This window comes from Callorhinchus milii, unplaced genomic scaffold (genome assembly GCF_018977255.1).
Source record: "Callorhinchus milii isolate IMCB2004 unplaced genomic scaffold, IMCB_Cmil_1.0 Scaffold19, whole genome shotgun sequence".
NCBI lineage: Eukaryota > Metazoa > Chordata > Chondrichthyes > Chimaeriformes > Callorhinchidae > Callorhinchus > Callorhinchus milii.
In genome coordinates this window covers 5358684-5376306 of record NW_024704760.1, presented here as the reverse complement: position 1 = coordinate 5376306, position 17623 = coordinate 5358684, and the positions used below count along the sequence as shown (strand labels likewise).

The window sequence follows — 17623 nt, the reverse complement described above, 5'->3', positions numbered from 1 at the left end:
TCTTATCTCCTCAGAATAATAGCGAGACATTAGTAGCTGAGCAAAAAATTCTTGGATTCATACAAATTTAGTGGAGCTCATCGAGTCTGTACTGGCTCTCAGAACAAACTTTACTATCAATCCCACTGTCTTGCCTTATCCTATCCCCATGTCCCTTCAAACTTCTAACTTTCCTATACATTATCCTCTTTTAAAGAAATAAATCCACTTACTAATATTACTGTCCCCTATTTCACAAAATAAGATTCAACTGCCTGCAAAACAGCCTGCATTAAGAATGAGATAACATTTGCTGGGGAAAAAAATGATCTTTTGATCTTTAGAGTGTCTGAGATTGAAATCTTAAAAGAAGGAATTCAATAGTGTCTCAGATTCATATGTGCTAAACAGCAGTTATTCAGTGTCCCAATTGTGTGAAAAAAACCCTATTCTACCTTGTTTTAAGAGCTAGCAAATACTTCTCATCTTCCTTTCACCAACATGTGTATTTCTTCTCGCTTCAAGAACAACAACAACAAGAACGAGATTTCATTTATCGAGCGGCTTTCACGTCGGGAGGATGTCACAAGGCGCTGGACATTTGGGTCAGGACCCGAGCACGGGGGAAATGGTCAGGGTGAGGGGAGGGAAGGGAGGGAGCGAGGAGGGGGTGGAGAGTCAAGAGGGGAGCTGAAGGCACGGTCAAAGAGAAAGGTCTTGAGACGGCCCACAAATATACAGTCAATTCACTTTACAGTGTGTTCTGTGAAGCGCTTTGGGACGTCCTCCCGACGTGAAACGCGCTATATCAAATGCAAGGATTATTATTATTATTGAAGGAGGAAAGGGAGGAGGCAAGGCGAAGGCATTGAGGGATGGAGTTCCAGAGCCTCAGGGCTGAGAGGCTGAAGGCCCGGCCACCGATGGTAGGGCGGTTGGGGCGGAGGATGTGGAGCAGACCGGAGCCAGAGGAACGGAGCCAGAAGAAGCAAAATCCTTGGGAATTTAAATTTATGAAAGCTTTTTTTTTTGCCAAAGCCTCATTATTTGGTTGGTTTCACTTGGTGGGGGGTGGGGTGGGGTGGGGGTGGGAGGAAACAAAATTCCTTGCTCGGTGTTTATTCAGTAAAGTAACAGCTTTATTTGGCAGCATGGGATGTAGTCTATTCACATCACAGCTTGGCATTATGGCATTGCAGGCCTTACATGATGGGCACACACACAGTTAAATAGGATTTCCTACAAAGATACAACATACAAAATCTGTTAGAGGTTTACAAAGTGGTTTTTCTTTCTCTAAACACGGAATGACGACTTTTTTTGTTTGAATGACACAAGAACTCGCTGTTTTTAACTGGATTCCATAGCGGTAAGATGTGGTCAATAGATCGCAGGCCTGAACAGACAGACAAAAGTTTACCTAATGCTCTGCGGTGGTAGGATAGGACAAATTAAGAGCACGAAACCTGCAGAATCTTACAAAAAAAAATGCGTGAGCGCATGCCTCAGAGCAGTCGAGGTCCTTGTATGCCAAAGGAGTTCTGTCATCATTGCTTTCCGCTCATCTGCTGTTCAGTCCTTTGGATAATTAAAAGCCATTTTCCATTCCCATCTCCAACATCTCCAGAAAGAAAGAAATATTAGCTGCGTACCGCTATAAACATATCACCGTCATCTGAAAAAAACACTTTCCTTTCCTTCAGAGGTGTGTGCGGCAGTCCTCAGACTTTTTATTGAAAACTTGGAGCAATTATAATTAGTACAGCCTTGTTGAACAATGCCATTTTTCTTCATAGGTCTTTCCTTCTTTGGTCATTAGTTCCGAGTCCAGGAGGAAAAGGTGGTTGAATGCTCATCATGCTGATGTAGTATTTTTTTATTAAATTAGATTAAAAGCTTCCCTTGATGTCTGACGAGAGGAATCTAGTCTTTATGAAGTGGAAATAATTGGACTGTCTGCCAGTCGGTTTCCATCAGAAAGTAGCAATTATTAGGCAGGCAGAGGTCCATCCACAAAGGGAGCGTTTGCCTCGTCTCCTGCAAGGTACGGGTGTTTGCATCTTCTAGGCATGTGTACCCAACATCTGGGCCATGTCAGACTTAATCCCATGCTGGAGGAAACATTCATCCAACAGTGCAGCACAAAAGTACAGAGCGACAGACAACAGATGGAGATTCACAGCAGCAAAATCGTTGTTTTCTCTCTCTCTCCCTCTCTCTCTCTCTCTGAGGTAAGTGGCACACACAAAGTAAGCTGCCCAGGCGAGGAACTGCTCCTTTGATGCATTCGTCAGGAAACCTGTGAACCAACAAGAAATTGCTTGTGAGTAAATGGCGAGTCGCATTTTCCCCCCGGAGCAACGTGGCTTTTAATTTCACACCATACGTAGCCAGGGAGAAGGAGGTCACTGTCCTTTCTTGCATAAATCAAAACACAAGAACATGAGACCGAGCGTTGGAGTGGGCGTTCGCAGCTGCCAAGCACAAAGGAAATTAAGAACCGAACAATTTATCTCCATTCTGAGCATTTTCCCTCGTGATTCTCAGCATCTGTTTTATTAAGCTTTTACAGAGGTTCAAGTACTCCTGTTTAATAGAAACATGACGCAACATCACTTTAGTCCGGAGGCAATAGTGGCTCAGATGATTGCAAAATACCCCCATCAAGAGTAGACTTTAGTTTTCGCAAAATAATGGTCATGCGGTAAAAAATGTTAGTCAGAGCTTTGTGATTCGCTCACAAAATATACAGTCAAATCACTTTACAGTGTAATCTGTGAAGCGCTTTGAGACGACTTGAAGGTGTGATGAGGCACTGTACCAAATGCAAGGATTATTATTATTATTATTAACTTAATTTCAATGAGTTTTTGGTATGAATTGATTCAAAATGAAGATATTGGTAAATCATTTAAAAACATGTAATGAAATAATAACTATATCTCAATGTATAATTTTGAAATATCTCATGTATCATCTCAAAATAAAGCGTGCCTATTTTCATCATTTTTAGGGTGGAGGTTATCAATATTAGCTGTCAACCTGCTCAGTTGGTAGCACACTCGCCTCTGAGTCACAAGACAGTGTGTTTGAGGTCATATTCTGGACTTTTAATTTGCAGTCTTGGATGAGACCGAGGTTTAAACCAAGATCCTGTCTGCTTTTCAAGTGGGTGTTAAGAGATCCCATTGGCATTATTGGGAAAGAGAAGGGGGGGGTTTCTTCCAATGTCCTGGCCAACAATCTCCCAGACATAATTGATCATTTACATTATGTCTGTCTGTTGGGCTTTTGCTATATGCAAACTGGCTGCCACATTCGCCTACAAAATACATCTTCACCGCACTTCACAGTAAATCCTATGATTTGAAATGTATGATATCGAATAGGAGGATTATTCTTATTAACATGGCATTACCAAAAAAAAATTGGTGCTTAATCTCGGGAGATGAGAATTTCCTGTACTGTTTGAATTATTGCAGATCTTAATGTCTATGTCTCAATTATACTCTGGATTGCCATTATTATGAGATGAACCATCTTTGCTCCTTACCATGTGAGTGTTTTTCAATAAGGTTTTATCATCAGTACGTTAAAACTGCAATCCTTCCCATTATCTTCATGTGAGATGAACATCTTTTAAAATTGCATGAAGGTAGTTTTATATACGGATCAGAAATAGCATTGCAAATTCAAAATATCAATTCATTGTAAATATGAATTACCAATTCACGATAAACACAAAATATCCAGATAATTCATGGATTGAAATCACTGGCATTTAACAAAGTCATTAGAATCCTCCTCCCCATTTAATTGCTGCAAATATTTCTTAGTGGTTTATAATTTATTTAATTAGCGCACTCTTGGGTGGAAATTCCGCAGTTCTTACACAGAAACTTTCAGACATAAAAAATAAGGCTGCATTTAAGAATTTAACAAATTCTGGACGTTCTAAAATGCAACATTAACGCGGTAAATCTTGACCCAGGTGGAATTTCTACCCAACTGTACATACATGCTCAAATCACGTTGGTTGCCATGACATCCCTTTCCTGCTTACGGAAATCATGCATATGTAGAAATCTCAGTTCATCCACTCTATCCCCCCGCATTCACTTCATTGCTGTGTGTGGGACATTGCTGTGCGCAAACCGGCTGCCACGTTCAATTGTATAATCATTATACAATTTGCAGTAAATCCTGGAAAGCGCTTTGAGACGTTCGATTGGCGTAATAAGGCACTATTGTATTTCAAGGATTATTATCATTTCAGTTTGTTTTGGAAATTCTTAAGAACAGTGATGGGCGTTCATGTGTCAGACGCCTGGCTGACATCCAACTAACAATTTATGCTTCCAGTGCAAAGCCCACCATCATCATTCTCATTTATGTAACAAGAGGAACACAGTGAGACATCATGCACCGTATATTAATTGGGCTGCAATTATTTTCAAGCTCAGAATTTTTCTTGCAACATTGCATCTCTTGTGATGATTGTTTTGCCTACATAATATACAGTCACTACACTTTACAGTGTAACATGTGAAGTGCTTTGACATGAAAGCTGCCATATGAAATGTAAGGATTTTTTTTTGTTTTTCAAAAAGTTAAAACAATTACAGACCTGTGGGCAAACCATCTGGATATCATATGTAAAGAACCGCAGAATTTTACTGTACTGGAATAGATTTACTCAGCAGAAAATAAAACGCAGCAATTTCAAAAACAAGGTCAATGAATTCAGTTAGAAATTAGCTCCTATTAGCTCCAGTGCCTGTAACATGTTACAAATATCCCCTATTTTGGCAATTGCGGTGAACGCTCAATATCTCAGTTGAAGGAACGTTCAGACGGAAGAAAAATTCTTTTCATTTTGCCTCACATCAAAGATACATTAATTCTCTCATTTTCCCAGGGATAGATGGTCTGCATATTTCACATGTCCCATATGATACATTAATCTGATGCTCCTAATAATTCTAGTTCACTAGCGCAAACGTGTAGAGCAAAGGCATTACATTGTTTGTTTAATATTTAACCAGTAGCATAAAATAATGCTTGTTAATACCAAATAAATGAGTCCTGCCTCAATGGATGGAAAAAAATATTCAGATATGAAAAAACAATACAATTTAGCTCCCGAGTTGGTTCTTCCTTAAACTTGTCATACAACATTCAGATATGTTGTAATGAAACACGTAACACAAGGTAACAAATTATTCCTTGCAGTGAAACACATATATGCTGTAAAAAAAAATAATAATTTGGTCACTCAATCCACGACTGTTTGTGGGGCAATTCTGTGTGCAATTGGCTGCTGCGTTTCACCCATAAAATACATAGTCAATCAACTTTACAGTATATTCTGTGAAGCGCTTTGAGATGTCTTGATGACATGATAAGGCGCTATATCAAATGCAAGGATTATTATTATTATTATTATAAGTGAGTCACATGAGAATGTTTTTGCTGATTTGCCAGTGACCAGCAGTAGAATTGTATTAACTGAGATCTAAAATCACATTGTCTCCATAGCAGTTCAAGTGAAAAAAGTATTATCTGATAGAGAGTGCTTATAATTAACCTTAGGACATGACTTCTAACCTTAGGACAGTTTATTAGAAGCTTAGGTAAGAGTAAATAGCATTTAATCAATGACCAAACCACTCCACAAATAGAATTGCAATGTGTAAAAAACATCATTGCCAATTTTTAATTCCTTGGAATATCCACTCTCTGAACCACTTTAAATTGTGTACAGCATTTCATATTCACATCAAAATGTCTCATGTAAAGAATTATTGTCATTTGATGTGTAAATTACTCTTGTAAACAATCGCATTGTCTGATCTGCTCCAGTAACATTGGGCAAACAGCAATGATCAACTTGTATTTGGTGAACTCAGTGTTGCATTGAAACATCAGTCTAGATTATGACCTCAGTTCTAGGAGACTGAACCCACAACCTTCTTGAGTTACTGACTGAACTAAACTAATAATAATAATAATAATTATAATCCTTGCGTTTGATATAGCGCCTTACCACATCTTCAAGACGTCTCAAAGCGCTTCACAAAACATACTGCGAAGTGAATTGACTTTTGTGGGCGAAACGCAGCAGTGAATTTCACACAGCAGTGTCCCACAGACAGTTGTGGATTGAGTGACCAAATTATTATTTTTTTTTAAGGGATTTTTACCCCCAGAAAAGTGATCTGCCAATCGACGAACAAGCGGGTCCCTATTTACTGCAAGGGGAACAGAAGTGCGTTGAGTAAGGAAACTTGCCCAACATTTCGCACTGCCGGGAATCAAACCCAGGTCCTCTCCCTTGCAAGGCGAGTGCTCCAACCACTAAGCTACCGGACTCCGTGATACCCCTTTGATTCTCTATTGGTAACACAGAGAGATTCTAGAACGTACAGTCCAAAAAGAACCAAGGCAGAAGCTTGTAGAAATTCCTCTACAATATTAAGAGCTGACCCACGTGAGCGCTTAAACCAACCTAACTATGCTAAGAACATGCGAGAAATCTGCATTCTGAACATTCCCCCATTCATCCCATCCAACAATTCTGCGTGGAATACGAGCAGTGAATCTTCACACACCGTTTCTCCTGTCTGTGGAGCTGTCTCCTGCACAGTGTAGTCTCCGAGCTTTCTGTACCTTGTTTGCAGAAGTTCAGATCCGGGATACACCATCACTCGCTGAGTCAAGATTGTCGGTGGATGCATCAGGCTATGGGAAATCTCTGACTTGCCCAGTCATGCCTCAGTACAATTTCTCCAAGTCTTTCTGTGCTCCCAGTGACCACCAGGGTCAAATGCATGAGATATTTGTCCTTGGTGCACCCTGTTGTTATGCCACCTGATATACAAACACAAATAATAATAATAATAATTACACTTTGGTCATTAGGCCAGAACAAATCTATTGAGAAACAAATTTCTCACTTTTCATATTTCTTTACCTAAAGGAGGCCTAACAGCCAAAACATAATTTTTCTAAACTCCGATGTCACAGTTTATGGCTAGGACTCATCCCACCTCTCGTCCCACAAAAAAAATAATAAATCGGTCACTCAATCCACGACTGTTTGTGGGACACTGCTGTGCGCAATTGGCTGCTGAGTTTCGCCCACAAAATATGCAGTCAGTTTACTTTACAGTACATATTCCGTGAAGCACTTTGAGATGTCTCGAGACATGATAAGGCGCTGTATCAAATGCAAGGATTATTATTATTACTCCCTACTTGCACAATACCAGCCTGAGATGACGCATATCCTTTGTATTTATGCCCAAATCAGAAATAAGTAATAGAAAGAAAATATTTTCTTCCAAAATCTATCAATCCAACGTTTTGGTGAATAAAATTCATCTGGTTCTTTCACTGTGCTTCTGCAGATACATTTTTCATTTGAATTTTATTATACAGAAAAACTCGCATAAATCTAATCTGTATAAATCTCTCAACAGTGCTACTAAATCTGTTGTTTCAGATTTTTAGGTTGGAAGCTAATGCACGAGCAAGTTTGCAAGCTAATACATTAGAATGCAGTTATGCTAATTTAACCGGGATTTATCCCATAATTACTTTTCGACAAAATATCTAATCCTCCACATTGATTGAATATACGATTCACTCCAATCACCCACCTTGACATACCAGCAGCTAGAACCTTTATCACGCTTTATCATTACCTTTAATCTACCTTTCTGTTCATTAATAATCATTTCCTCCATTTAGGTTTTTATTATTCCGTACTGCACGAAATATAATTTATAAATTAAGTGTATATGGTAACCCTATACCGAAACATTTGCAGAATCTACGCATTCGAACCATGACTGTTTGTGGCACACTGCTGTACTCAATTTGCTGACGAGTTTTGCCCACAGAATACACAGTCATTCCACTTTACTATCTATCAAACGCTTTCAGACGTCTCAATGATATGATAAGGCGCTTCAGCAAATGCAAGGATTATTATATATTATTATTATATTCTTTGCTCAACACTTTTTCAACACAATTTTACATGGTAGAATAGCAGAATGAGAAGGACACTGTTATTGGTAGCTGAACACACAAATGGGACTGTAGTTGCTTAGAAATCATTTGGCTTTACTCTTCAAGACATCATATTCCTGCAATTAACAGAGACATTAGTTCTCACCTTTTCAGTACCTACAGAAATTGTCAGCTTCCAGTTTATCCCAATTTACAAATCAAAAACGCAGGTCATTCATTCATTTTATTTATGCCAGCACTGCTACTTGGTAAGATCTGCTCCTCCCAATAATAAGGTACATAGAGCCATTTGTCTTATAGTGCAATACTACCTGGAGTTAAGAAATAATAATAATAATCCTTGCATTTGATATAGTGCCTTATCATGTCACTGAGATGTCTCAAAGGGCTTCACAGACTATACTGTAAAGTGGATTAACTGTACTTTGGGGGCGAAAAGCAGCAGCCAATTGCGCACAGCAGTCATGGAATGAGTGACTGCTTTTGTTTGGAGGGATTATTACCTCTGGAAAGGGATCCGCCAATCGACTAACAACTGGGTTCCTATTTACTGCTAGGTAAACGGGGATGTTTCCGTGTGTAGCAAGGAAACTTGCCTAAGGTTTTGTCCCACCTGGAATCAAATCTGCGTTCTCTCGCTTGTGAGGCAAATGAGCTAACCCTTATGCTACAGGACTCCAAATCAACTATGTTGGGAAATCAACATAGCACACAGTCATTGATATAACTGAGCCTTAAGTGCTAGGCTTCCTCAGCTACAGAGACGTTTAATGCCAGTGAGCACCTATTACTCTTCATTATTGGCAATTCTTCAATGCCTCACGCTGACATTTTCTTTCAAGTGGGATTGCTGGTGTCTGCTCAGATGGGTATAATTTGTCACTCTGAAGAGAGATTGTCTAGGAATTACGATGATAACTTAATTATCTGTCATCTACAACCGCCCCAGACCACATCTGAACTAGATTTTTTAACGAGTTCTTGACTTGAAGACTTGGAGATTTGATATCACTTGACTTTATGCTTGTATATGTCGCATTCAGTGTTGACGACAACCTACGTCAGCAAGAGAGGCAAATTCACAGTTTTCTACATCTATATTTTTTCAATTGATCTGGTTCAAGTAATGGAAGATGAAAAAGGCAGGTGGCATTTCTGGAATTACTCCTCAATTCTTCGGTCTCGTGCCCCTAAATCAGTTTGATTTTTGAAAAAAGAGATGAAATGGCATATTTTCTCCCAGAATCTCATTGATTCTCAGTGGCCATTTTCTTGCACTGTTTTTATCTCAAGTTCAAAGGCTCTTATAAGAACAGGGGTCAGCTTCGGCTGTGACGTCCGAAAAAAGCAGAATCGCCTACGAACACTTACTGTGCTAAGAAAGGGCACTCGGGTCAGTGCCTTCAAAAGAGGAAGGGTGAAAACCGGAAGAGTAAAAAACTCTAAAACTTAAATAATTTGTGTAGGATTTCAGTCGGATTAGTTCCTATTTTGGTAGGCGTCATTGCTACCATCGATGTAAAATTAAAATTCCATATTTCAAATGTTTCTCCTTCTGCAAATTAAATTAGATTTGACACAATTGTAAGAAAAATGTCAGTACACATTAGTTTTCCCTGCAAACATTGCAACGGAAGAGGAATTATTTAGATGAGACAACGAAATAAACATGTTGATGATGGAACATTGTTCTATTCCTGTCAAAGTTGATGAAAGTTTCATTCCGTCAGAGTGTATATTTGTGAATTATCTGTCTATCCGTCAGAAATGATTACACATTGGGGATTATTTTGAGAATGCAGATTTATTCAGGACATGTTAACATTTGCATATCCCACTGCACTTTTCAAACAGTATTTCAGATTTGAGTTCAATTTTGACTTCAAACGATCAACATTTGGAGACGTAGAGCATCAAATTGAAATTCCCAATGTTGAAACGCTGATATCCAATAGAAACTGGAAGTAGGTGTCTGCCTATTTCCTTAAAAAAAATTGGTCACTTAATCCACCACTGTTCGTGGGACGCTGCTGTGCACAATTGGCTGCTGCATTTCGCCCACAAAATATACAGTCAATTCACTTCACAATGTCTTCAGTGAAGTGTTTGAGGCGTCTTGAAGATTTAATAAGGCACTACATCAAATGTAAGGATTATTATATTATTATTATTGCCCACCATTGAGCAATGTGACTACTGTGGTGAAGGAGCTTGGGCTGCAAATTAACATTTCAAACTGTCTTTCATTCGATCGAATGGATGTTCCACCACCAGGAAACTGCCTATCATTATCTGTGCCTGTTGTAAGAGATGCACATACCACGTAACTGTAGATCAAATGAAGGGATTTTCTACCTGTGTCCTGGCCAACAAATCCCCCTGAATAAAATTGGTGACTCACTCCATGGCTGTAATGGGGACATTGCTCTGCGCAACTGGCTGCCGCGTTTCGTCCACAAAACCACAGCCAATCCACATTATAGTATATCCTGTAAAACACTTTGAGACGTCTTGATGACTTGATAAGGCACTGCATTAAATTGAAAGAATTATTACTATTATTACCCATGTGCTCATTCGCTATCTTGCTGTGTTTCTAATCGTGGTTGATACTTATTGACCTGCTCTGAGCCTTTTACACGAGTGAAACTTACAGTGGCATTTGCAAATATTAGTATGCACACCAGAAGGAGATGCTATCATTCTTTCCGAACAACGTGAAATCTTCATCATGAAGAAATTATTCAATTTCAGGCACTTAAATGGTTTCAGTTTCTTTCATGTCTCATTGTTAAACGGCACCCCAGCCAGAGGAGCTGGATCAGGATCAGAGAGGCATTCGCCATTGGGCTGAAAATGAGAATAAAATTATTCCAACACGCTACATTTTTTGATTTTTTTAAAAATGTTAAATGAAGCCCGTTTTACATAAAAAATTTATAACTTTGTTGAGGTTATAAATATTCATTCGTTGATTTATCTGCCTATGTCCTGGGAAAGAACTTTGCAAGTGTTCATTCGAATGTTTTGAATGTTGTTAGTCGATTGGTGGACTGCTTGACAAAAAAAATAAAAGAAATTGGATCACTCAATCCACAACTGTTTGTGGGACACTGTTGTGCGCAATTGGCTGCCGCGTTTCGTCCACAAAATATACAGTCAATTCACTTAATATATTCTGTGAAGCACTTTGAGACGTCTCAACGATGTGATAAGGTGCTATATCAACTGCAAAGATTAATATTATTATAACGTTAGTTGTTATGTCCCTGCAAGTTGATGCCAAAATTAAATAAACGAATGAGACCGTATTCCTACACTCCAAATCTTTACAATAAGGTACATAGACTCTTGTTATAGTGGCCTTTATTGTAAAATTGTATTCTCAGTAATCAAGCTATTGCTTTTAGATCCCAATTTTCCTTTTATCATCTGTGGTGTTTAGAAGATTAAAGCAAAGATTGGAATCTACAAACAGCAGTATTACAGGGAGTGCATCTTTCCTTCTGCTCCTAGGTCCCTTAACCTATTCTACTTCGCACTCCCAGTATATGCCTCTGAAATGTTCTAATGTCAATATTACAGAGCTGTCTTCAGTATATTTGGTTGGTGAATTTCCTTCTGGAAATACAGTCTCAAAACTTGGTGTTTGTGGATTATACACTGGATTGTAGTATTATTAGTCTATTCAAATATTGTATTATGAGTGAACATGTATACATGTCATATCAAGGCCACATTTCAGGAAAGCACTATAATCTTCCATGCATTTGATATAGCACATTTCAAATCAGGCTGATGACTCTCAAAATGCTTCACAGGGTGTAAAATATAGTGACTGTGCATTTTACAGGTGAATGCAGCAGCTAATTTGGGCACAGCAATATTCCACAAATAGCCATCAAGTGAATGAACAATTTTATCTTGGGATTGTTTGCCAGGGCATCAAGAGAAACTCCCTTCTCTTTACACATAGTCACATGGTATCTTTAAAGTCCAGCTGAACTGACAGATGGGTCCTCGGTTTACTACATCCGAACGGAGGCACCTTTAACAATGCAACACCCTGTATTCCAATACCTGCCTAGACTATATGAGTTCATAGTCCTGAATGGAAATATCAATCACATATGAAATTGTAGATATATGTGGATTGTGGTCCAGTTTTCTATTAGAATTAACATGTAATCGAATGGTTGCAATTGAGGATTTTTGAGGTAATTCTGGTGCTGCTTAATTTTCCACTCTCCGTTGACGACCAGAGGAAACTACCCGAAATAATTGAAGAGCAATTAATACCATGATTAAGAGACAGAAACTAACAACTTATCACAATCTCATTTTTAACTATTGATGTTCATTAGTTTTGGTTTTAGTACTTTTGCAGTTGTCTATAGCTCATAGTTGTATGTTATCAATACAAAGAACGAGTTACCACAAAGTAAAGACAAGAGGATTTATTTTGTTCTAACTGACAGTAAATGCCATTTGTAGATATGAATGAAATAAGACAAGCGTAAAAACATATCACTGCCATTTCTAACCTGTTCCTTGGTCTCCTTAAAGTAACGGCAGTCAACGACTGTTATGGTGTAACTTTCCCTGAAACATATTCTATGGATTCTTCAGGCAGCCAACATTCCACCATGATCAGACGTGTAGAATAATTTAAAGCTATTGGGGTCTAATTTACGAGTTTGGTTAACGACAGTGTGCAGCTTTTGCGAGCTGGATTAACTGTGAGCAGACGTGAACCGAACAATTTGCAAATGCTATTCAAGAATTAATAAAGAACAAATGAATTACTATTCAAATTATATACATAATTATAGTGCATTGGCTGTAATGTACCAAATGCCTTTGGCAAAGAAAGAGCTTTTGCTTTGCAGAGGAAAACAATCCTCCCCTTCTTTTGCCTTTGCGAGGCCAACAACAACAAATTATATTTGAATAGTGGCTTTCAGGTCAGGAGGACTTCCCAAAGCGCCAGACAGTCAAGGATGTGCACCTGAGCTGGGGGTTGAAATCAGGAGAGGTAGAGAGAACGGTGGGTGGATGCAGGAGGGTGGGTGACTGAACGCGTGATCGAAGAGGATGATCTTGAGACAGTCCTTGAAGGAGGCGAGGGAGGGGGCGAGGTGAAGGGACAAGACCATTTCTTGTTTGATCACAACATTCTGAAACCAAGGCAAATGCATGCTGGAAGTTGATTTAAATGTGTCGTGAAGGCCCTGTGAGATACAAGACACAAGACTGCAAGATACAAGATACAAGACTGCTTTCCACGAATGTGTATTCTATCTATCTATCTATCTATCTATCTATCTATCTATCTATCTATCTATCTATCTATCTATCTATCTATCTATCTATCTATCTATCTATCTATCTATCTATCTATCTATCTATCTATCTATCTATCTATCTATCTAAATCAGCCAATCAAACTAAAGATTGATTATTAATTGGTCGCTTTCACATCCATCAGTTTATTTTGTGATAAAAATCAGAGAACAGTGAAGTTAACCAGGATTGTTTGCCTACACACATTTCTCCATTTCCTTTCCTCACCTCACCACCATTGCAATGATTGATGAGCTCTTTAAACATGCAGCCCACAGACCACATCCCTTGCCATTGGTGGCAATGCAGTGCTTTCTTTTATCACTGCATCATCAAATTCCTCAGGAAAACAATCACTTTGCTTTGTTATGCTGCAGTGATTGATGCGGTAGGATATTATTTCTACACTTCCTGCATCCACAAAGCACTGCCACGTCAAACCGCTCACAAGGTTTGACCCTGCAAGCCTTTAACTTCATAAAACGTGTGCACATGGTGCAAGTGGGTGCAAGTGTCAACTCTTTAGAAATCAAAAACAATTGCTGATCTGCTGATAAGGCAGCACCCACAACTCTGAGGCGTCCATGTGCTCCTGAGATATTTCTGCGGCCTCAACCTTTCCTTTCATTGCTGGCACAGTGCTCGTGTGTTTCCCTCTGCCCTCCTCCAATCCCCCTCCCCCATTTGAATCTTCTGAATCGTTCCACTTTAAAGATAAATCCTTGACTCTGATCACAACTCTCTTTCCCTCAACAAATCTGACACCTGCGTTCCTCTTCATAACCAGCTTCGTTCTCACAATTTGGAAACGGCAACTTAATTGACAGCTGTCACCTAGGATCTCATGACAACAAGGCAGGTTGAACGAGGGGTAAGAAAATGACGAGAGAAATTAAATACACAACAGCAACTTGAATTTATGTAGTGCCCTTCATATGGTGGAGTGTCTCAGAATGCCTTAAAAGCATTAGGGACAGCAGAATATTCAAATGATTTGAGGAATAGAATCAGATAATTCTTCTGTCAGGCTATGAATTTTACTTTTTGTTCATGGCTTTCAGCTGAGATAGTTCAGAGTGATGATAAATACTTTAAACAAAGTCGCAGTGAGCTTCACTGTCTTTCAGAGCTGGATATAACTCTAGGTACATTTCGATTCCTCTGTGTTTGAGTCCAATGTTATTTTTGCAGCAGATTTGAGTGTTTCAGTGATGTACATGGTGAAAGCTGTTATACTTGGGGGTTGCTAATGCGGTTCTTTTGAAGATTTAAAAGCTTCTGGACTTTTGTGCACATTTGAAATTATTTCATACTTTGGAGATGTAGCTGATTCAAACATTAGTGCAAACGTTTTCCGTATCCAGCAATCATATCGTGTCAAATCTCACATATCTCACAATTATTGCCATCCATCCATTCTCACTTCTTAGTTAATTTTTATTCTGCAAAATCGTACGGCAAGTTTCCTTTAACCTTCTCCTCCACTAGCTTACTTCAGTGTTGCCACTTGAATGTTAACGAGATCACAAGATTAGTTTGGATGAAGAAGCGACTTTGAAGAGCCTGATCTCATCAACATAGAAGATCCTTCCAGAATACCCATCCTACTGTCCTCCCATCACGGCTTTTTTTTAAATGAGTCCAGTGTCCTGGCCTCAGCCACCCTTCCTTGCACAATGTGCTGAGACTCTTACAACTATACATAGATACGTAAACATAGACGCAGGAGTAGGCTATTCAGCCCCTCAAGCCTGATCCGCCATGTTATAAGATCATGGCTGATCTGTACCTCAAGTCCAGTTACCCGCCCTGGCCCCATATCCCTTAATACCCTGACCTAACAAATATCTATCTACCTCCATCTTGACATTTTGCAGGTGTTTCGCCCATAAAATATACAATCAACTCATTTTACAATACATTCTGTGAAGCGCTTTGAAATGCCTCGAAAACGCGATGAGGCACTATATCAAATGCAAGGATTATTTTTATTATTATTATTAATATTACTTTGTGATTTTAGGAAGAAGGCTAAAATACAAAACACATTGAGAAAATTACATAAGGATGCTTTGGTAGAATTGGATAACACAAGCCTGATTTCAAGACTGTGATGGAACAATTCAACACAATCTTAAATTTTAAGACAATGCTTTTAAGGCTAAGACCCATTTCAGTCCTAGGATGACTCAGCAGCACCATTCACATCAAAGGTAACTTTCAGTGTTATCTGGGCACCAATATATATCTGAGGTGTAACCTGGTTTATAATTTTAAATGATTCAAAGTAACAAGTTCTGAAAGAAAAATCCATTTTTATGTCAATTGACCCAATTCTAAATAGGTTCAAAAGCTCATTGTTGCTAAAAGTGGGAAAAAAAATCAAGGTAGACAGCAAAAAATCTTTGCAGTACCAGCTTGAGAAAATATGGAGCGGTCAAGTTCATTCGGCTTGAATCATTCCACAGACCACACACTTGTCTCATCGTAGACTGAAGGTGGTGCCCACGGGTAAAACCTCCTGAGGATATAAAGCTTACTGAAATATCACCTCAACCCAATAGGAATCTCGTGAAACTACGTTTTTTGTGTTACAGATGCCATTATTCAGCTCTTGACTTGATCAATTCTTCTTATCGATATGTTCACATAGATCGGTTCATATTGATATAGTACTTTGATACGTTTTCATATTATTCGATATGTTCCTAGCAGTGGTGGAGTCAGTGTCAGGTAGGGTGGTCCCAGTTGGACAAGCAGTGGGAAACTTGCCACACAGCATTTTCAATGGGTAAGCTATGAGATTTTAGCTGGTTAAACTTCAACAGTTACGCCAACACATATTCTGGGATCCAAAGCCTTGGCTCGTGCCATCTTGCGCTTAACGCTCTTCAGAATTTAGGTAAGCAGTATGTGCCCCTTCAGGGAGAGTGTGCACATTTCAGTACATGGGAATGTTCACATGTAGGTGCAATGCATGTTAACTCTCAGTTTGTTTGGATATTCACGGTGATGGGTTTCTGTTTGTATCGGAATACCTGACTGACGAAAAACAAAAATCTTCAGAAACACATGTCTTACCTTAGTAGTCCTGGCACCCTGGAGCAATGTAGTAAATCAGACTCGCTCACTGTTGTTCTCTACCCTTTGCTATGCCAATGAATGAACCATCGATTGGGAGCCCAGTGATGAAACCTGGATGTGGACTGATTGTGTGGTGCATATTAGCACTAGAGGAGATCCCTTGTTGTGGGTTTATTAGTGGCTGCTCCTTAAGAAACTAAAAGCAAAGCAGGAAATGAACTGGTGATGACCACCAGCAGTGGTACAAATAATACACATCTGGTTACCATGGGGATCCTCGGTACAAGAAAGGGGAATGTACTATTGTAAAATAAGTACAATGGCTATTTTAGCAAAGGTGACAGTAGATCCCATTAATTTGGTGGTGGTCTAAACATCTTTTTAAAGGTCTAAAATACAGAACTTCAAGCTTTCTGAAAATCCCAGTAAGTAATAATAATAATAATAATAATAATCCTTGCATGTGATAGTTGATCACATAGTTGAGATGTTTCAAAGTGCTTTACGGAATATACTGTAAAGTGAATTGACCGTATATTTTGTGGTGGAAAAGTAGTTGCCAGCCAATTTCGCAAAGCAGTGTCCCACAAGCAGTCTTGGATTGAGTGACCATATATACAGGGTGAGAATTTTTTTTTATATATGGGATTATTACCCCAAGAAAGTGATCCACCTATCGACTAACAAGCGCGTGCTTATTTATTGCTAGGTAACATAGGCGTGGGGAGTAACAAAAACCTGCCAAGATCGTCCAGTGCCCAACGACAGCCCACCAATTTAGTTAACTCTCCAAAGCTTCCAGTAAATTCATTTGTTGAGCTTTATTACGCAGTGAAGCGGGAGAAAAAAAATCAGTTTTCTTGTCTTCACAAAATAGGGATGGAGTGGAAAAAAGATTTGCATATTACTGCATCCTATCAAAGAATATTTATCTTCTTGCATGTTATGCCTTTTCTACGTTTGAACATAAGTGATTCGTACAAAACTGTAACTCTGACATTTTGATCCAACAGTATGAATATTTAATAAATCCAAATATGCTTTTTCAGATCAGAACAGGATTCATAAATTTAACAGGACGCTAATAAATATGAATGAAATTTCACAGACATTGCTTACACGCCGCAATTTATGGTGATATCAACTTGTTTTTCGAAATTTGCAAAAGTTAAATCAAATC

General features: G+C 38.8%; 1 protein-coding gene across 2 annotated transcripts in view; it reads right to left on the bottom strand.

Annotated features, from left to right (window-relative positions):
• Positions 1 to 1130: 1130 nt before the first annotated feature.
• Positions 1131 to 17623, bottom strand: part of LOC103179138 (chemokine-like protein TAFA-5) — a 98901-nt gene continuing 82408 nt past the window's right edge. The window contains exons 4-5 of one of the 2 annotated variants that reach the window (XR_487944.1): positions 6649 to 6849; positions 1131 to 2278 (exon numbers count right to left, since the gene is read on the bottom strand). Coding sequence is in view for 1 of the 2 variants with exons in the window: in XM_007894265.1 (XP_007892456.1) it covers positions 2270 to 2278 (9 nt within the window). In the remaining variant the exon portion in view is untranslated. The remainder of the gene's footprint in view (positions 2279 to 6648; positions 6850 to 17623) is intronic. The other variant, XM_007894265.1, reaches the window with a different exon arrangement.